Genomic DNA, 21,613 nt, shown 5'->3' on the forward strand with positions numbered 1-21,613 from the left:
GAATTCAACTGCATATCATGGGACGCAATTCCTCATCAACTACCTCACCCCATGCAACGTGGAGGGTACCCAAACAGGAAAAGCACAGAGCTGTCTGTCCCTCTGAAAGGCACCCGAACCTTTATCCACAACATGAACAGCCTCTGGTCACAAAAGAGCCTAAACCACTGCTCATTGGGCACTGGTAACTCGGCAACCTGCCGCCAGCTTGGGTCAGCTGATGTCACCCTCATGTCCGAATCACGTGAGGGTTCCAGCTCCATTGCAGGACCTCACCAAAGACTTCAGTGCCGTACTCGAGGAGTGCTGCCCTTTCAACTAAATGAGGCCCCACCTCCCTGTTTCAGAGGCTCGGGAAATAAAATGAGATTACGATCTCTCACCAATCGAAGAGAAGCAATGAAATGAATGATTAGTTCTCTGTTATTTTGTGGTCAGGCCACCAAGAAAATTCTTCTGGCGCCCCAAGCATAAAAATGATTAACTGATCTTTTATCTTAATGTTTGTGCAATCTTGCTCTACCCAAAACAACTGCTGTGTTGTCTTCGTTAAGTCACTGCATTTCAAGCCAGTTTACTGCACGAGGAGCGCTTTAAGCCTTTTCCAAGTTGCATGAGATGCTATATAAATGCATTCTTTTTTTCAACCATCCCCAGGAAAACAGTAGGAGGCATCACAGCACATTAGAAGATAACAGAGGCAAGAGGCAGACTGGAACACGGCCATATGCCTTCAGAACACAGTAAGAGACACTAGCGTCAGAGTAACCCACACTATTTGTTGAGACGTGAACCTGTGCTGGTTAGTGGTTGTCTTATCCAATATTAGTAAATGCAAGGTGGCATGCCAGATGATAAAAGTAATAATTCTACTCCGAATGGGGGAAAGTTGGGTGATGTGCAAGAACAGAAGGATTTAGACTTCATGTTCACAAGAACTTAGAAGCAGCGCCTCGATTGGATAAAGTCGTAACAAATTCTCAGAGAATACTGGGTTTTATGATGAAAGGTATAGAATATAAGCAATGGTGAATCTGTACTGAACTTTACTATGATCATCGTTATTTGTGGAGGCAATGGGGTGGGGGGGGGGGGGGGGAAGAATAGAGTGCAGAGTCACTAAAATGCTGCCGGCTATGAGGAAATACAAATCAGGGGTCTGGACAGAGTAGAAAGGTCGAGAACCAGTGGACACAGATTAAAGGCGACATGAGGAAAAACGTTTTTACGCAGCGAGGGGTTAGGATCTAGAATGCACGGTCTGAGAGGATGGTGGAGGCAGACTCAATCGTGGCTTTCAAAAGGGAATTGGATAAGTATCTGAAGGAAAAGATATTGCAGGGCTACGGGAAAGGGCAGGGGGAGTGGGACTAGCTGAGGTGCGGGGAGTGGGACTAGCTGAGGTGCTCTTGTAGAGAGCCGGCACAGGCTCAATGGCCTCCTTCTGTGCTGCAACCATTCTATGATTCTATTCTATGATGGAAGACTGGAAAAACCGGTGCTGTTTTCATTCGAACACAAGATTAAGGAATGATTCAACATTGATGTTTCCCATTATGAAGGACAGATAGACATACAGTTTCTAGTAATTGGGGAGTCTGGAATGAAAGGATGTAAACGTAAAATAGTAGTAATTAGCACAGAAGAAACTTTTTTCTAGAGAGTTGCGAATGTCTAAAATACAGGGCCAGATTTAGTGACTGAAGCAGAGACCATGTCAACATTTAAGAATGGGATAGATAGATGGCTGAAGGAGATACGGTATCAGGGCAGGCACATTAGATCAGGGCTACAGTTCAAAGATATACACCTACACGAACTGGTTGGGCCAGAAGGCCTGTTGCGTGATACCTGATGGACCAAACCTAATGAAAGAGACCTCCTGCTGCCCCTTTTGTTTGTCTGAGGAAACTAAAACGCAAGGGTGAAATGACTCCTGTGGGCGATCAGGTGCCCGTTGTCAGATCGATACTGTGCCCAGATCGTGTGCACCATCTCAACCCGATGGATTTTTCTGAAGCATGACATTCCCAGTCACCTTAGAAATACCGACAGAATTTACACAGGAGAAAACCATCCCGAATGTCAGAACATCAAAGCTGCTTTGCATTGCAATTAGTGCCACTGAAGTGCTCGCTGAGCTTAATGCAAGGTTCAGAACCAGGTACAAACCAAAATTCGCAAGTACTGCAGATTTGAGGCTCAACAATGTTGAACAAAGTAGAGCTTAGTGTGACTGACGCAGACAGCAAGAGAAAAGGAACCCAAGACGGACACCAGCGGCTACAATCTTAAAAGGCATGGGAAAGCAAGGCAATTTGGGTTCTACAATTAATAAACTCAAAAGGAAAGGTTTACTATGATTTTTCCAGCAAGATTGGCCACTTAGGATAAAAAAATTCCAAATTTAATTTATATTGGAACCATCCCAAATTCTGAAAGTTGCCCGCTGATTGCATGGAACGGTTAACAGCAGCTATAGAGCAATGTTGAGATGCTTTCCACCAGGGCCCATGTTCTTACCTTGCCTACTAATTTCTTCCTGCAAGAGCTCTTCCATGGCTTCTTCTTCAGCTATATCTAACGGAGTTTCTCCTTCACTGTTCACTGCCGCTACATTTGCTCCACGACTAATTAAATACCTGCAAAATTAGGTTCAAAAGAAAGAGTCTTTATTGGATTTCACTTCAATTCCATTAAAAACAAACGGCAAATGTGTGTTAATAATGCCAGTTAAGGTTTTCATTTAATTCCAATTTTAAAAATGATCAATTTGCTGGAGAGAAAAATGATCTCCATCAATTCTAGACTAAGCACAAGCTTAAACAGATCCAACATCTTCATTACCACATGAATTTAATCCCTAACAGAAAGGTTTCAATTCATTTCCTCTTATGGAGATTAAATTTTAATTAAATTTATATAATTCTTGGATGTTTTATTGAATTTTCCAAGTGTAGGCAAGTTTTCTCAGTATATAACCATTTGATTGCATTCATTAATCACTTCCAAAATTCTTCTAACCATTCCATATTTGTTACGTTTCAACCACGCTCCTTATCAAATTTCTAATCCTCTAGGACCTTGATTAATCCAACAGTATTACTCTCCTACTCTAGGCACTTTCTCCCCACTGTTAAACCTACCTCCCATGTGTTTTATAGTTGTTGTCCCAACACCGCTCTTTTCCATTGAAGCTGCATCCAATACAGTAGTTTCCCACTGTAGAGTGGGACCAGAATTAAAGAGCAAAATATGTGTGTGTAAGAGAGAGAGAGAGAGAGAGAGAGAGAGAATGTATTGCAGGGGGAATTCCCTGATAACAGAATAGTCAATAATAAAGCAATCTGTCCCCTCATCCCTGATGAACACCGAGTGACAGTGGTTGGAATTAAAAACACAAATACTTTTCTCTGTTGTATAGCATTGCACTTTATTACTCAGTCCTAATTTATCCATCATTCGATTGCATGATTGAACACCTCAAACATACATGGTGTTACTGGACTAGTAATCCAGAGGCCTGGACTACTGATCCGGAGAGACGAGTTCAAATCCCACCATGGCAGCTGGGGAATTCAAAAATTATATGAAATAAATCTGTATAGTATCAGTAATGGCGACCATGAAACTACCGGATTGTCGTAAAAATCCATCTGGTTCATCAATATCCTTGAGGGAAGCAAATCTGCCGTCCTTACCCGGTCTGGCCTACATGTGACTCCAGACCCACAGCAAGGTGGCTGACTCTTAACTGCCCTCTGAAATGGCCTGGCGAGCCACTTATTCAAAAAGGCGGCTCACCACCAGCTTCGAGGGCAATTAGGGCCTTGCCGACAATGCCGACAATGCCGACATCCAATGAATGAAAAAAAAATACTGGCAGCTTCTAAGGTTCTTCATCTCCAAATCCCCACACAACACATTGGCCCAAACCCTGAGACTCCACGCTCTTAGCAATCCAAAAGGTGAAGCTAGTTCGCAGAACTACTTGTTCCATCACTCGATATTCTCAAATGCTGTGTCTCTGGGCAGCAACCATTTGCACACCTACCAACTATCTTGACTGCACTTGAATGTACAAGAATTAATCCCACAGCAAGTTATATGTAAATCCAAGTTAAACATAGGTTGCGCAGTTTGAAACCTGGCAGTGCTGTACAGGCACACATCCAGCTTTAATTTGAGACCTCTCTACCTGAAGTGAAAAACTAATACATTGACTATCCCTCCTGCACTCTGCCCAACCAGTTGCGTACATCAAGTTAGCAAAGTAGCAGTGCATATCATATGAAGACACCACCATTGAAACTTGGTTCACCGGTCTTTCAGTTTCATACTAAAAAAGTGTCTAATATTGAGTGGCGATTAAATAAATCTCAGGGCATAATATTATTTGTGTAGAACAACAATAATTTTGCTAGGAGCTGAAGCACTATAACTAAATTCTGCTCAGTGCAAAGAGCCAGTGCAATTTTCTGTGATACTCCACACCTCTCTGGATTCGGAAGGATACCCCATTTAAATATCTCAAACACACAAAGCTCATATACAAAATAATTAGGGACAATATTAGAATGAGAGCTCAGTTGAGGAGAACTTTTTCACCCAGGAGGGTGGTGGGGGTCTGGAACTCACTGCCTGAAAGGGTGATCGAGGCAGAAATCCTCATTGCATTTAAAAAGTACTTGGATGTGCACCAGAAGTGTCATCGCCTACAGAGCTACAGACCAAGTGCTGGAAAGTGGGGTTAGGCAGGATAGCTCTTTTTCAGCCAGCACAGACACAATGGGCCGAATGGGCTCCTTCTGTGCTGTAAACTTCTATGATGCAAGTCTATGAAAATCTGGCCCTGGTTACTCAGTCTCAAAGCCATGAAGATTTAGCACTTGCATGTTAGAAACTCATGCTAAAAAGAGCTGCATTGAGGGATTCTGCCTGTAGATCTACTCTAAATTAGGGATTCCACTGCATGTTTTAAGTAGCTGTCTTCCCACGGCGTGGCCCTGGACAATGTGGACCATTTCCCATACCTCGGATCAACAAGAGCAGACAGTGACAACGAGATTTAACACTGCCTCCCAGGCGCCAGTGCAGCCTTCAGCCGCCTGAGGAAGAAAGTGTTCGAAGACCAGGCCTTCAAAACTGTCACCAAGCTCATGGTCTACAGGGCTGCAGGAATACCCGCTATCCTGTATGGTTCAGAGACATGGACCATGTATAGTAGACACATCAAGTCGTTGGAGAAATACCACCAATGATGTCTCCGCAAGATCCGATAAATCCCCTGGGAGGACACCAACATTGGCGTCCTCGACCTGGCCAACAGCCTCAGCATTGAAGCGCTGACCACACTTGATCAGCTCCACTGGGCAGGCCACATTGTTCGCATGCCAGACACGAGACTCCCAAAGCAAGCGCTCTACTCGGAACTCCTTCACAGCAAACGAGCCAAATGTGGGCAGAGGAAATTTTACAGGGACACCCTCAAAGCCTTCCCACTGACACCTGGGAGTCATTGGCCAAAGCCCGCCTTAAGTGGAGGAAGTGCATCCGGGAGGGCGCTGAGCATCTCGAGTCTCATCGCCGAGAGCATGCATAAATTAAGCGGAGGCAGTGGAAAAAGCGTGCGACAAATCTGTCCCACCCACCCTTTCCCTCAACGACGATCTGTCCCACCTGTAACAGGGACTGTGGTTCTCGTATTGGACTGTTCAGCCACCTAAGGACTAATTTGAAGAGTGGAAGCAAGTCTTCCTCGACTCTGAGGGACTGCGAATGATAAATTAAAAAAAATGTTACCTCTGGACAGCCTATCTGCTGTTTACAACTATAAAGTGGGGGCTTCAGTCATTTGTAGATGCCACAAAAATGCGAAAACATCACCACACGTTGCTGACTAGTCCCCGGAACAGCAACCCAATCTGTGCTTGACATCGTAAGCCTGGATGCCAGTAGTGTGGACACGACACTTAGGGCTAGCGCCCTCAATAGCCAAGGCATCATATCCAAGAAAGCAGATCCTGACGAGCCACTTGATGTGGCGTGGCAGGTCATTTGAAAATGACATACTTGGTCACTGAGGGATACAACGATGGTTTTTTTCCTTTGCTTCTATCTTGGGAAGGATCCAAAGATTGTGGGACGACATCAAATGACATTTCCCCTCCCAGAGGCTACTGCTCTACCAATCAGAACTCCTGCAACGGAATTTCAGCAACCAGTTAGGACGAGATCATAAGAACATAAGAAATTGGAGCAGGAATCGGCCATTTGGCCCCTCAAGCCTGCTCCGCCATTCAATAAGATCATGGCTGATCTGATCAACTCCAAGTGATTCACCACTACACAACTGCTCCAATTCACACAACTGCACTTTGCCATGGATGGGACCAACCTCCCAGCACATTTTATATCCCAACCAGGTGCTCACAAAAGGTACAAGGTTTAAAAAAAAATGTTAATCATTCTGAAATACAGCAAGTAGGACAGAGCCTCATTGTGTGGGTAAGTCCATATCACACTTACTCATTACACACCCACTCCTTGAGAAACATCAAAACTAGACCAGATGAAGTTTTGTATGCATGTCCTGAAAAGTTTAGGTCCCTTCCACAGAAACACCCACCTCATTTGAGGCAGGAGATGGCAGCCCAATTTATACTTCATCATTGTAGGACGTAGAAATGATGATTTCTCAGAGCAAAAGGTTTAAGCTGAAAAGTGTTGTGCGAACCATCACAAAACTAGATGCTACCATTCGCCCCTAAAGCCACAAGTAGCACTGTAGCTAATGAACTGGAGAGCACTCAAAGATAACAAAAAATAAATAAAAGGGACTGTGGCAGCATGGATACTAAATTGGCTGAGTGACAGGAAACAGAGAGTAGTGGTGAACTGTTGTTTTTCGGACTGGAGGAAGGTATACAGTGGTGTTCCTCAGGGGTCAGTTCTAGGACTTCTGCTTTTCTTGATATATATTCATGACTTGGATGTAATGTACAGGGCACAATTTTAAAATTTGCAGATGACACAAAATTTGTAGTATAGTGAACAGTGAGGAGGAGGGAGTGATAAACAGGCTGGTGGAATTGACAGACACATGGCAGATGAAATTTAACGCAGAAAAGTACAAAGTGATACATTTTGGGAGAAAGAATGAGGGGAAATATAAACTAATGGGTACAATCCTAAAGGGGGTGCAAGGACTGAGACTTGGGGGTATATGTGTACAAATCGTTGAAGGTGGCAGGACAGTTGGGAAAGCAGTTAAAATACTTGCCTTTAAAGAGCAGCTTTCACAACCACCGGATGTGTCAAAGCGCTTTACAGCCAATGAAATACTTTTGTAGTGTAATCATTGTTGTAATGTGGGGAAACGCAGCAGCCAATTTGCGCACAGCAAGCTCCGACAAACAGCAATGTGATAATGACCAGATAATCAGTTTTTGTTATGTTGATTGAGGGATTAATGTTGGCCAGGACACCGGGGATAACTCCCCTGTTGTTCTTCGAAGTGCCATAGGATCTTTTACATCTACCAGAGAGCGCATACGGGACCTCGGTTTAACGTCGAAACGACGGCACCCTCCGACAGTGCAGCACTCCCTCAGTACTTCCCCTCCGACAGTGCGGCACTCCCTCAGCACTGTATTTACTGCTCAAGCCCCTGGAGTGGGACTTGAACTCACAAACTTAAAATAGCTAACAGGATCCTGGGCTTCATGATTAGAGGTATAGGGCTGGAATTTGATCAAAATCCACCACCACTGGTTTACCGCCCAAAAAACTGCTATGATTATTGTATTAAGAACGACGGAAAGGTCATCAAAAGATGGGGGGGGGAAATCCACCAGGTGGGAAAAATCGGCGTTATATGTGGATTCTCGGCGGAAAACACGTTCCTCATCAAATTTAGTCTGAGGCTACGAGTTGGGCCTAGGGAGGGGGAAAACAAAATATTTTTCAAAACAATGAATTTTTTTTTAATTGCCCAACAGTGAATCGTTGCAAAATAATTTTTTTTTTTTAAACTTTAACTACTGTCGATCGAAGGGCTGCTCCAGCTGGTTTCACTCGCCCCCCCCGCCCCCGGATCACTGCTACCACCAAAGTCGGGCGGAAGCGGTTTTACCAGTTGTTGCACGCCGGCGGTCTGCTCCCCAGCTGTATTTCAAAACTGCCAGCGGAACACTTCGATGGAATTCCTACCAGGTGCTTTTCCACCGAAAACGAGGAATACCGCCGAAAAACGCAGCAGAAAGGCTGACGAAATTCCAGCCCTCAGAGTACAAAAGCATGGATATTATGAACCACCTGTTTAAACACTGGTTCGGCCTCAACTGGAGTATTGTGTCCAATTCTGGACACTGCACTTTGGGAAGGATGTGAAGGCCTGAGAGAGGGCGCAGAAAGGATTTATGAGAATGGTTCCAGGGATGAGGGACTTCAGTTGCATGGATAGACGAGAGAAGTCGGGGTTATTTTCCTCAGAGCAGAGGCGACCGAGGGGGGTGGACAGAGTAGATAGAGAGAAACTGTTCCCATTGAAGGGTCGAGAACCAGAGGACACAGATTTAAGGTGATAGGCAAAAGAATCAAAGGCAACACAAGAAAACACTTTTTAAATCCAGCGAGCGTTTGGATCTGGAATGCACTGCCTGCAAGGGTGGTGGAAGCAGATTCAATCACTGTTTTCAAAAAGGAGTTGGATAAGTACCTGAAGGAAAATAATTTGCAGGGCTACGGGGAAAGGGAACTCGCTGAGATGCTCTTGCAGAGAGCTGGCACAGGCTCAGTGGGCTGAATGGCCTCCTTCAGTACTGTAACCACTCTATGATAGCAATAGGACAAGCAGCACCTTAAGGATGCACCTTGCAACAAGTTGTAATCAGGAGACCTTGGAAGCTACCACAAAAATGAGTCTCCTTGTAACCTGGTTGGCTGCCAGTTTGGCTAAACCCTCAGTGATCTCATATCAGCTAAGTGCCTCAATGAAAACTGCTACCCAGCGGTTGCAAAGTGCAGCATGGAACTTAATACAAGGCCAGAAATGGCAGTGCGAGTGATTGGCTGTGGCTTTGTCCCACACTGAAGGTTGAGTATTTTTTGGGGAGAAAATTCTTTGACCCCGACATGAAGCCATGAATCCTTATGTTCGGAGCCAGTTACAGATCGCATTGTCTGAATAATCTGTGGGAAGATGAGTTCAACTCGTTTGGGACAGAACAAGCCAACATCCACCCATAGACTGTTTTTTTAAAAAAAAACTAAAACCCAGAGTTTCCTAGACTAATGGTGCTCTGTGATCCCACGCACCCAATTGCTATTTGAAGGATCTTCATTTAAATACGCTGTTTAATGGGCCCAATGGCTTCTTGGGTGCTGCAAACTTCTATGGCTGTAAATCAGTAAGAAGCTGCCTGGTTAAAAGCTGCTGACAATGCTAAAAGCCATCGACTGGGTTTGAGCTGGCTTGGTGCCATGTCAGAACAGTACTACAGCCAAAGGACCTATTATGGTTGTCATTTTCACAAAGCGAGTCTAGTTTCTGCCATTACTTCAGAGGCGGCATGAAACATGGGAGTGATTTGAGCAGTGATGAAGGACAAAATGCAGTTTCGCCCGAACTGCACATCATTTACAGCAGCAAGTTTATACTGGTAACGCTGAGCAAAACTGAAGAATTGCAAAACCATTTTGCTGTCCTTTGAAATAGTCTGCAAGAGCCCACTGTAGCAGTAACATTTTCTCGTACTCCCAGAGGCTCCCTGCACTGTCTACACGCTGTTTAACTGTGTCCCCTGTGGGATCCAAACATCAACTTACTGAAAATTGAGGTCATTCATCGTTTGCACGCTCAAGGCACCTGACAAGAATAAATAAACTCAAATCGTCCAAATACTCATACTGCATTACATAAGATTCTGGTGTTGAAATAAATGGATTCCCTGTTGTCATACTATAATGAGGCAGGTAGGCTTCAATAAATACTGGGTTTGTTTGCCCAAGATCAGAACCTGGAGGCAGTAAAATAAAGTTGCTGGTTATACATGGTAGGTCCATCAGTATCTGAAAATAGACAATGGCTTCACATTTTGGGAGCAGAGGAGTCAACAACCAGAGGGCATCAATTTAAATTAATTGGTAGAAGGTTTAGAGGGGACTTGAGGGGAAAGTTCTTCACCCAGCCTCCTTCTGTGTTGAAAATTTCTATGATTTCTATGATTCAGACCCTGTGTCTTTTGACATGCTGATGGAACTGCTGTGTAGTTCCTGCATGTTCTCTTGATATTTCAGATTTCCTTTTTTTTTTCTTTTCATTGCGGAAAAATCCAACCTTCCAGTAAGGTCTCAGAAAACTATTATGAGTTAGCTTGAGGGAGAAAATGAACTTGCCAACTCAGAGGCTTCCAAGCATGTGAAAGACAAAGATAGAAATGAGCTTAAGCTCGCCGGCCGACAAGTGCCTGCAGATTGTTCAAGGATCAACGCGCTCACAGGATTAAAGGCTTAGGACAGAGGTGTCCAATCGATGACCTCTCTCAACCCCAGGCGACTCCATTCCATATCTGCTCATATCCGTTACAGCTGGAACCTCCCTTATCCAGAACCATTCCCGGCCATCAGGTGACGCACGCGCAGAACTCTAACATGAACAAATTGAAGTCCTTCCTCGCTGCCGACTCCCACAATTGCTGGCCTGCCGCCCACCCCCCATGATCTCTCTTGCGTACTCCCAGCCCCAAACCATCCATCCCCGATATCCTCTCGCTCAGTGCCTGTACCATCCAATTTGAAGTGACCACACCTTGTCCGAAAAAATCCCTTATCCAGAACAGGCCATGTCCCGAGGGTTCTTGCTGTATTGTCCGGTTTCAATGTTGTTGTTCGGGAGGTTTGGGAAGCAGTGCCACTTGCCACATAGCATTTCACCATCCCAAATTATCCAGATCCCTTTGTGTTTGATTTGTTTCAAGGTCAAGATTAGAGAGAAGCTATGGGAATTCACGTACAGGCACCAAGATATGATGCCATCATTAATTGCCTTTTCCCTTCACAGATGTTGAGAGACCTGTTGTACAATGCCAGCTTTATTGTTTCCAAACTGGAGTGCCTTCAGTCTGAAATATTGCAGGGTTTACAGCTTTCAGTTTACTTTTTTTTTTAAAATGCATAGCTAGGGTTTTCATTTCTATTCAGTAACCCCTAATGGGAAAACAGGACTGAGTTTGGCCACGATGACCCAATAGCTCAATAACCACCACCTAGACTCGCATGAAGAACAGCTACTTGCGCGAAGCCACAATCAACTTCAGTGAACTAGGCTGGCACTCCCGTGCCGTGCCGAGGGAGGAGCCATGCCTTGCAGAGGAAGGGGCCCTCTTTTGGATGAGATGATAAACCGAGGCCCTGTCTGCTCTCCCGCAAAAGATCCCGCGGCACTATTCAAAGAACAATTCACCTGGCGACATGGCTAATATTTATCCCTCAACCAACATCACAAACATCCATCATGTATCTGAATGCTATTTGTGGGACATTCCCGGGCTGCCATGTTTCCTACATTACAACAGTGACTACACTGGAAAGGTACATCATTGGCTGTGAAGCGTTTTAGGGTGTCCCAAGGACGTGAACGGCGCTATACAAATAAAAGTTCTTTCTTTAACATGTTCTTTCATGAGCAAAAGGACAAGAAAAACACGAACGAAACAGCTCGGGTTAACAAGCTCTTTCTGCCCAATGACGATAAAATTCAGGGCAACACAAATATAACAAGAATGACATGCAGCTGCTTGGCTCTTCCCTGCTGAAAACAAAGAGGATGACTCTTTGAAAGCTGCTTATGTTTACATCTCCCTTACAGTGCAGCAAACTTCAGATAAAACAGAGTATGTCACAGTGTCGAGTCCAAGGAATCCTTTGTCTTCAGCTCACCAATCAAGGCATTTTTTCCCCTAGGTTACCTTAAAAGTTGCAAAAAAACCCCACATTTCTCAAAACAAGGCAATTTAAAAAAATAAAATACTAAAATATTCATACATGGAAATTCCATTATGAACACTGGTTATTGCAGATTTTACAGTATTGCTGCTGACTTTGAAAGAGTTCAACAGTTATGGCAATATACGTATTTCACAATCGTTCCCCACTCAAGGCAAAAGAAACGTTCAACATTGCAAACAGTTATTGGTACCTCAATGCTTGAAAATTAATTCTCCCCGAGCCTTGAGCCCAACATCTTTAATACCAATGGACCCAAAATTACTGTCCGTCATTGAGATGCTGTAAATGTTGATAAGTAGTAAAAATGATCCCAACATTGAAGAAATTTAGCAAATGTCACGGCACACGGCATGGTCAATAATTTCCTCTTCAAATCCCAATGTCAAAGACCGAATAACGTAGACATTCATTTTTATCATTTAAATTTGGAAATTAGATTTTAAGCTATTTAAAAATTCACCTGTGCCTAATTTATATAATCAAACCCAATCTTAACTGTGCGTTACTTTTCCTCACTCACGCATTAAAAGTATAACTTTGTCAAGACTTTGTTTAGATGCAGTTCACCTGTAAATTCAAGCCAAGTAATAGAGCACCTCCATAGTTAAATTTAACTATAGAAAGCAAACCAAGATAGTTTAGCAACTTTTAGGAATGAAAGTGTTTGAGAAAATGCATTTCTGGATTCTTCTGGCTTTTTAATTAAATGGCAAAGTTCAAAATTGTACACCTTTTGGTTTAAGTATCAACTTCAAAGTATTATGTAGCAAAAGAAACTACCATTAAATTATCAAAGCCCTTAATCCATCTAGTTCTGAGTCATCATCATAAGCAGTCCCTCGCATCGAGGATGACTTGCTTCCACGCCAAAAAAGGATCAGTTCATATGTGGTTTCAATGAAGGAGCTAATATTCCAGATCCCGACCTACATATTGAAGGGTGGAAGATGCCTGTGCATGGATTTTTTTTTTTAAACGTGTGGTGGCCATTGCACACCAGCCACCACATGGGCTTAACAGAGCTAGGTCTTAGTCCAGTGGCAAGGATTACCCAAGACGACTGGAGACCAGCTCTGCTGCATGGACCTAGTGCACACACATATCGTAGTGTGGGCTGGCCCATGCTCTCGCCGCTTCTGGGCCCCGAACTCATGCCTGCAGCACTGCACTGGGATTGTCTAAGTCACTTACAACTACCTTTAAATTATCAAGTCTTTGATCCGAATAGTTCTGAGTAAGTCACTTACAACTACCATTAAATGATTAGTCCTTGATCCGTAGAGTTGAGTCATCATCATCATCATAGGCAGTCCCTCGAAATCGAGGAAGACTTGCTTCCACTCCTGAAGTGAGTTCTTTGGTGGCTCAACAGTCCAATACGAGAGCCACAGACTCTGTCACAGGTGGGACAGACGTTAGTCGAGGGAAGGGGTGGGTGGGACTGGTTTGTCGCATGCTCTTTCTGCTGTCTGCGCTTGATTTCTGCATGCTCTCGGCGATGAGACTCAAGGGGCTCAGCACCCTCCTAGATGCACTTCCTCCACTTAGGACAGTCTTGGGCCAGGGACGCCCAGGTGTCAGTGGGGATGTCGCACTTTGTCAGGGAGGCTTTGAGTGTCCTTCCCATATCTCGGGAGTAAGTCACCTACAACTACTATTACATTGTTAATCCTTGATCCGTATAGTTCTGAGTAAGTCACTTACATGGGAATAAAAGGAGAACTTAGTACAATCATCCATCACCAAATATCACTCTCACGGCACATGTACAAGTTAAGTTGCAGATGGAGGGTGCAAACCCACCAGCACAGGACAAGCGAGTAAAGGGCCAGGACTGTGAAGGACAAATTGAAGACAAAATTTCATGAGGTATTTCTTCACACAGTTGAAGTGTGTTACCAGGAAGAGTAGTCAAGGCGAGTACACTGGAGCCATTTAACAGCTGGTTGCTATAATCAAAGTGACAGTGAGGTGGCACTGTGAAAGGATAACTAAGTGGGTTTCTTTCAAGTTGTTGTCAGAGTGTGAATGACACCAGCAAGGCTGCATTTCTTGTCCATTAGTTGCCCATGAGAGGGTGCTGGTGATGGTGCTCCCGCAAGTGGTAGTTCAGAGAATTTCAGGATATTGGCTTAGCAATGACAAAATAACAGCGATACTGAAGGCACGTCTTCATCCAAACCTGTCTTGTGCAAGGTTTCTCCTTGTGGTACACCAGTGTGGTACTTCAGTGGATTAGTCAATAGAATCACCATCAAGAGCACTGCAACCCAGATGACATGGAAGGAACTGCAAATCCTATTCAAGTTCTTTGACAAGATCACTGGTACCACACATTAGTTACCAACTTATTCTGCTTACAAAGTGAAAACACAACACCAAGCTTTTTTTTGTTTTGTGTTCATCACAATACAAATCCATCTTCAATTTAACAAGATGAACATTTAACTTGACATACTCTTCAAAGCAGGTATCCTTTCAAGACTGCAGAATTGAACATACATAAGAACATAAGAAATAGGAGCAGGAGTAGACTATTTGACCCCTTGAGTCTGCTCCTCCATTTAATAAGATCATGGCTGATCTGATCATAGACTCAGCTCCACTTCCCTGCTCGATCCCCATAACCCTGGACTCCCTTATTTTTCAAAAATCTGTCTATCTTCACCTTAAATACTTTCAGTGACCCAGCTTCCACAGCTCTCTGGGTACAGAATTCCAAAGATTCACAACCCTCAGAAGAAATTCCTCCTCATTTCCATTTTAAATGGGCGACCCCTTATTCGGAAACTATGCCCCCCAGTTCCAGATTCCCCCACGAGGGGAAACATTCTCTCTTCATCTATCTGTTCAAGCCCCCTCAGAATTTTATATGTTTCAATAAGATCACTTCGCATTCTTCTAAACTCCAATTTGTGAAAAGGCTCAACCTTTCTTCATAAGACAACCCCTTCATCTTAGGAATCAATCTCGTGAACCTTCTCTGAACTGCCTCCAATGCAAGTATGTCCTTCCTTAAATGAGACCAAAACTGTATGCAGTACTCCAGGTGTGGTCTTAACACCCTGTACAGTTGCAGCAGGACTTCCGTACTTTTATACTCCATCCCCCTTGCAATAAAGGCCAACATTCCATTTGCCTTCCTGATTACTTGCTGTACTTGCATAGTAACTTTTTGTGTTTCATGTACAAGGACCCCCAGGTCCTTGAGCAACCTTATGGAGATTAAAGAGTTGACAACTCACTAGCTTAACATAGAAACATAGAAAATAGGTGCAGGAGTAGGCCATTCGGCCCTTCTAGCCTGCACCGCCATTCAATGAGTTCGTGGCTGAACATGCAACTTCAGTACCCCATTCCTGCTTTCTCGCCATACCCCTTGATCCCCCTAGTAGTAAAGACTTCATCTAACTCCTTTTTGAATATATTTAGTGAATTGGCCTCAACAACTTTCTGTGGTAGAGAATTCCACAGGTTCACCACTCTCTGGGTGAAGAAATTTCTCCTCATCTCGGTCCTAAAATGGCTTACCCCTTATCCTTAGACTGTGACCCCTGGTTCTGGACTTCCCCGACATTGGGAACATTCTTCCTGTATCTAACCTGTCTAACCCCATCAGAATTTTAAACGTTTCTATGAGGTCCCCTCTCATTCTTCTGAACTCCAGTGAATACAAGCCCAGTTGATCCAGTCTTTCTTGATATGTCAGTCCCGCCATCCCAGGAATCAGTCTGGTGAACCTTCGCTGCACTCCCTCAATAGCCAGAATGTCCTTCCTCAAGTTAGGAGACCAAAACTGTACACAATACTCCAGGTGTGGCCTCACCAAGGCCCTGTACAACTGTAGTAACACCTCCCTGCCCCTGTACGCAAATCCCCTCACTATGAAGGCTAACATGCCATTTGCTTTCTTAACCGCCTGCTGTACCTGCATGCCAACCTTCAATGACTGATGTACCATGACACCCAGGTCTTGTTGCACCTCCCCTTTTCCTAATCTGTCATCATTCAGATAATAGTCTGTCTCTCTGTTTTTACCACCAAAGTCGATAACCTCACATTTATCCACATTATACTTCATCTGCCATGCATTTGCCCACTCACCTAACCTATCCAAGTCACTCTGCAGCCTCATAGCATCCTCCTCGCAGCTCACACTGCCACCCAACTTAGTGTTATCCGCAAATTTGGAGATACTACATTTAATCCCCTCGTCTAAATCATTAATGTACAGTGTAACCAGCTGGGGCCCCAGCACAGAACCTTGCGGTACCCCACTAGTCACTGCCTGCCATTCTGAAAAGTACCCATTTACTCCTACTCTTTGCTTCCTGTCTGACAACCACTTCTCAATCCATGTCAGCACACTACCCCCAATCCCATGTGCTTTAACTTTGCACATTAATCTCTTGTGTGGGACCTTGTCGAAAGCCTTCTGAAAGTCCAAATATACCACATCAACTGGTTCTCCCTTGTCCACTCTACTGGAAACATCCTCAAAAAATTCCAGAAGATTTGTCAAGCATGATTTCCCTTTCACAAATCCATGCTGACTTGGACCTATCAGGTCACCTCTATCCAAATGCGCTGCTATGACATCCTTAATAATTGATTCCATCATTTTACCCACTACTGAGGTCAGGCTGACCGGTCTATAATTCCCTGTTTTCTCTCTCCCTCCTTTTTTAAAAAGTGGGGTTACATTGGCTACCCTCCACTCGACAGGAACTGATCCAGAGTCAATGGAATGTTGGAAAATGACTGCCAATGCATCCGCTATTTCCAAGGCCACCTCCTTAAGTACTCTGGGATGCAGTCCATCAGGCCCTGGGGATTTATCGGCCTTCAATCCCATCAATTTCCCCAACACAATTTCCCGACTAATAACGATTTCCCTCAGTTCCTGCTCCTTACTAGACCCTCTGACCCCTTTTATATCGGAAGGTTGTTTGTGTCCTCCTTAATGAATACCGAACCAATTGGTCTGCCATTTCTTTGTTTCCCTGATTCTGACTGCAGGGGACCTATGTTTGTCTTTACTAACCTTTTTCTCTTTATATATCTATCGAAACTTTTGCAATCCGTCTTAATGTTCCCTGCAAGCTTCTTCTCGTACTCCATTTTCCCTGCCCTAATCAAACCCTTTGTCCTCCTCTGCTGAGTTCTAAATTTCTCCCAGTCCCCGGGTTCCCTGCTATTTCTGGCCAATTTGTATGCCACTTCCTTGGCTTTAATACTATCCCTGATTTCCCTTGGTAGCCACGGTTGAGCCACCTTCCCTTTTTTATTTTTACACCAGACAGGAATGTACAATTGTTGTAGTTCATCCATGCGGTCTCTAAATGTCTGCCATTGCCCATCCACAGTCAACCCCTTAAGTATCATTCACCAATCTATCCTAGCCAATTCACACCTCATACCTTCAAAGTTACCCTTCTTTAAGTTCTGGACCATGGTCTCTGAATTAACTGTTTCATTCTCCATCCTAATGCAGAATTCCACCATATTATGGTCACTCTTCCCCAAGGGGCCTCGCACAACGAGATTGCTAATTAATCCTCTCTCATTACACAACACCCAGTCTAAGATGGCCTCCCCCCTAGTTGGTTCCTCGACATATTGGTCTAGAAAACCATCCCTTATGCACTCCAGGAAATCCTCCTCCACCGTATTACTTCCAGTTTGGTTAGCCCAATCTGTGCATATTAAAGTCACCCATTATAACTACCGCACCTTTATTGCATGCACCCCTAATTTCCTGTTTGATGCCCTCCCCAACATCACTACTACTGTTTGGAGGTCTGTACACAACTCCCACTAACGTTTTTTGCCCTTTGGTGTTCTGCAGCTCTACCCATATAGATTCCACATCATCCAAGCTAATGTCCTTCCTAACTATTACATTAATCTCCTCCTTTACCAGCAATGCTACCCCACTTCCTTTTCCTTTTATTCTATCCTTCCTGAATGTTGAATACCCCTGGATGTTGAGTTCCCAGCCCTGATCATCCTGGAGCCATATCTCTGTAATCCCAATCACATCATATTTGTTAACATCTATTTGCACAGTTAATTCATCCACCTTATTACAGATACTCCTTGCATTAAGACACAAAACCTTCAGGCTTGTTTTTTTAACACCCTTTGTCCTTTTAGAATTTTGCTCTACAGTGGCCATTTTTGTTCTTTGCCTTGGGTTTCTCTGCCCTCCACTTTTCCTCATCTCCTTTCTGTCTTTTGCTTTTGTCTCCTTTTTGTTTCCCTCTGTCTCCCTGCATTGGTTCCCATCCCCCTGCCATATTAGTTTAACTCCTCCCCAACAGCACTAGCAAACACTCCACCTAGGACATTAGTTCCGGTCCTGCCCAGGTGCAGACCGTCCGGTTTGTACTGGTCCCACCTCCCCCAGAACCGGTTCCAATGCCCCAGAAAAAAAGCATTCTGCCAAATAGGCTGCTAGGTCGTGCGAGATTGCTGCCATGGTCAATTTGTGCCTGGTTTCTCACTGTGATGACATGCTTTGTCTTTACCAGGCAACTTTAATTGTGAACAATCTGCAATGCTGAGTATATTAGACCACACGGTTAGATCAGCCACTTCCAGGTGTTTAAATGCAACATGTCAGCCGTGACTCAGTGGGTAGCACCCTTGCCTGAGTCAGATGGTTGTGGGTTCAAGTCCCACTCCAGACACTGGAGCACATAAATCCAGGCTGACACTCTAGTGCAGTAGTGAGGGAGTGCTGCACTGTTGGAGGTACTGTCTTTAGGATGAGACATTAAACCGAGGCACCCCATCTACTCTCTCAGGTGGACATAAACGGTCCCATGGCTCGATTTCGAAGAACAGGGGAGTTATCCCTGGTGTCCTGGGCCAATATTTATCCCTCAATCAACATCAGTAAAAAAAGATTATCTGCTGTTTGTGGGAGCTAGCTGTGTGCAAATTGGCTGCTGACTTTTCTACTTTGCAACAGTCAAAAAGTATTTTGTAAAGCACTTTGGGACGTCCGGTAGTCATGAACGTCGCTAGATAAATGCAAGTCTTTCTTTAACATATCTATTCTAATTGCAGGTTTCTCTCTCTCTCCACCCCCCCCTCCCCCCACCCGTGTTCGCAAACCTATATTGGCCCTCTATCCACCGATGCCTTGAATTTAAAATTGTCATTTCCTTTTGATATTATTTACATAATTTTACATGCTGCTCAATTTCTACAAGCATCTCACCCAGAAATGCATAATTTTAATACCTCAACTACATTATGCAATGCTACTCATTATTGCCTGCGTATAGAAACACAGATGCTCGCCTCAGCACATCCCTTTCCAAACTTCTGTCATTGACTTTAACTAGCAACATGCCTATTTAACAGGATGTTGAAATCGGAATGCATGGTACGGAGAGTTTTTATGATGGGAGGGTTTCAGGTGAGACAAGTTTGATGTAAAATACATGCATTTTTTGCCTATTGCGATAGAACGATGTTAGTTTTTTTTTTTAAACAGAGGATTGCTTTTAGAGCTATCTTAGCATTTAACAGCATCTTGCTGTACCATCCTAGGCAACATTATTTCCACAAACAGTGGTCTACACAGATTGATCTTAAACGGAGCACTTCTAAACAGAGTGTTAAAAGTTAGGAATTTGGATAGTGGGGCAATTTGGAGCAGAGGGACAAGAAGGTGCTGCTTTTTGCCTCCAATTCATGCAGTGCTTTGTTAGAGGTAAATATTTAATGTCATCTACCTAAAACTTAAACTAGATCTAGTAATTAGTTAAAAACTAAACTATAAGTTAAGTTAATTAAATACATAAACTTTAATTAACTAAATAAATAATCAAGGCTATACGGGGATGGCAGTACAGGTGGTGTTCGCAACTGCAGCATGTGAGTTTGTGGAGAGCATCGTGATCCCGGACGACCATGTCCACAGCAAGTGTCTGCATCTCAAGGAACTTCAGCTCAGAGTTGTTGAGCTGAACAAGGGTTATGTTAACATCGCTAAATCCCAGCTGCTGCTGAAACCCTCTTCCATGCTTTTGTTCCCTCCAGACTAGACTACTTCAAAGCTCACCCATATTCCTTATCTCCATAAACTTGAACTTATCCAAAAGTCTGCTGGCTGTATCCTAACCCGAATTAAGGCCTGCTCACCTCTGTGCTCGCTGGCCTACCCTGGCTCTCGATCCACCAATGCCTCGAATTTAAAATGGTCATTGTGTTAAAATCCTTCCATGACCTCAAGCTTCCCCATCTCGGTTACCTCCACCAGCTCTACAGATCTCTGCTTTCCTCCAACTCTGGCTTGTGTCTCACCCTTCGCCCTAGCACTCGCAGCTGTGGTTAAGTAGATCAGCTCAAATGATGTGCTCAGTCCTTGGAGTGGGGTTTGCAGCCAAGACCTTCTGACTCAGATGAGAGTGTGACCACTCATCCAAGCTGACACTACATTAATACACAAATTAAGTCTTTCACAAACAGCACTCAGAGTTCGAGCCCATCAGTTCCAGAACTTTGAAGCAGGGACAGGCTGGATCACACTGGAGTGATTTTTCCATCAAACATAAGAGGAAGTTTATTTATCAGTTTCGCTTATCTTGCAACAATCCAATCATGAAGTTTAGACGAGCCAACACTTACTGACCTCTGAATGGACCTGGAAAAAGTCACATGAACCCCACAGGTGTCTGATGACATCATCTCAAACATTTGAGCTGACAGAACATGGCTTAGATATCACCTTCCCATGACATTCCTGAAATCAGTCCCCTCTTTCAGTTTAACCTCTTTCTGACTTCAAAGTCGACTTTGAAGGAACCCGTGCCCAAAGTCTTTATTCAGAATATCACAGGAGGCAATGGATTTACTGGGACCACCTTTCAGCAGATTAAGTAGCCACAATCAGCCTTTTTAGTTGAGCAGGTTTCGCACTTCTGCAAACTGTGGAGCATCAGCACAAAATGCAAGTGCTAATTATGACAGGCTCTGATCGCTAGGAACGAACCGTATCAAATCAACACAAACCTTAAAGCCAAGTTCAGACTTTACATGCAGCTGAAGATGATTGGAGCAGAGAAGATCTGGCAAAATTTGCACATGTACAACAACGAATGAATACAGAAAATAAGGCACTGCTTGGAACGAGGCACTTTTATGCAATGGGGTGTCGAACAGCTAATCAACATGGCACAGGAAGATAAAAATTCCTTGAATGGATAGCGTCCAAAAGGGATGTCATTTAATCTCTCCTACCTTGCACCCAGTCAGCCTTTCCCTTTTATTCTTTCCTCCCCTCCGCCCTGTCCCATCGCTAATTTCTTCCAGTTGTGACGTACGGTCATCGACCCGAAACGTTAACTCTGTTTCTCTCTTCGCAGATGCTGCCTGACCTGCTGTGTGTTTCAGCATTTTGTTTCTACTACTATTTATTTCTCTTTGTTCTGGCATTCAGCGCACCTTAATGAGGCACAAACTATTAAGCATAGCTGTTTCTGCTCGAAATAAACAGGGCAATTAGCATGCTGTAAACGACAACACTGAAATTGATGTTAGTGCAAGTGGCGAATGGTTGATGCTTTTTGGCTAATATAAGCGACTGCCT

The 21,613-nt window shown here is 44.0% G+C and overlaps 1 protein-coding gene across 11 annotated transcripts in view; it reads right to left on the reverse strand.

Moving 5' to 3' along the window:
- ppp1r12a (protein phosphatase 1, regulatory subunit 12A) overlaps positions 1 to 21,613 on the reverse strand; it is a 212,502-nt gene that overhangs the window by 114,623 nt on the left and 76,266 nt on the right. For all 11 annotated transcript variants that reach the window (XM_070900112.1, XM_070900111.1, XM_070900119.1 and 8 more), the window contains exon 3: positions 2,524 to 2,642. In XM_070900112.1, the coding sequence (XP_070756213.1) occupies positions 2,524 to 2,642 (119 nt within the window). The remainder of the gene's footprint in view (positions 1 to 2,523; positions 2,643 to 21,613) is intronic.

The sequence above is a fragment of the Pristiophorus japonicus genome, chromosome 15 (genome assembly GCF_044704955.1).
Source record: "Pristiophorus japonicus isolate sPriJap1 chromosome 15, sPriJap1.hap1, whole genome shotgun sequence".
Taxonomy (NCBI): Eukaryota; Metazoa; Chordata; class Chondrichthyes; family Pristiophoridae; genus Pristiophorus; species Pristiophorus japonicus.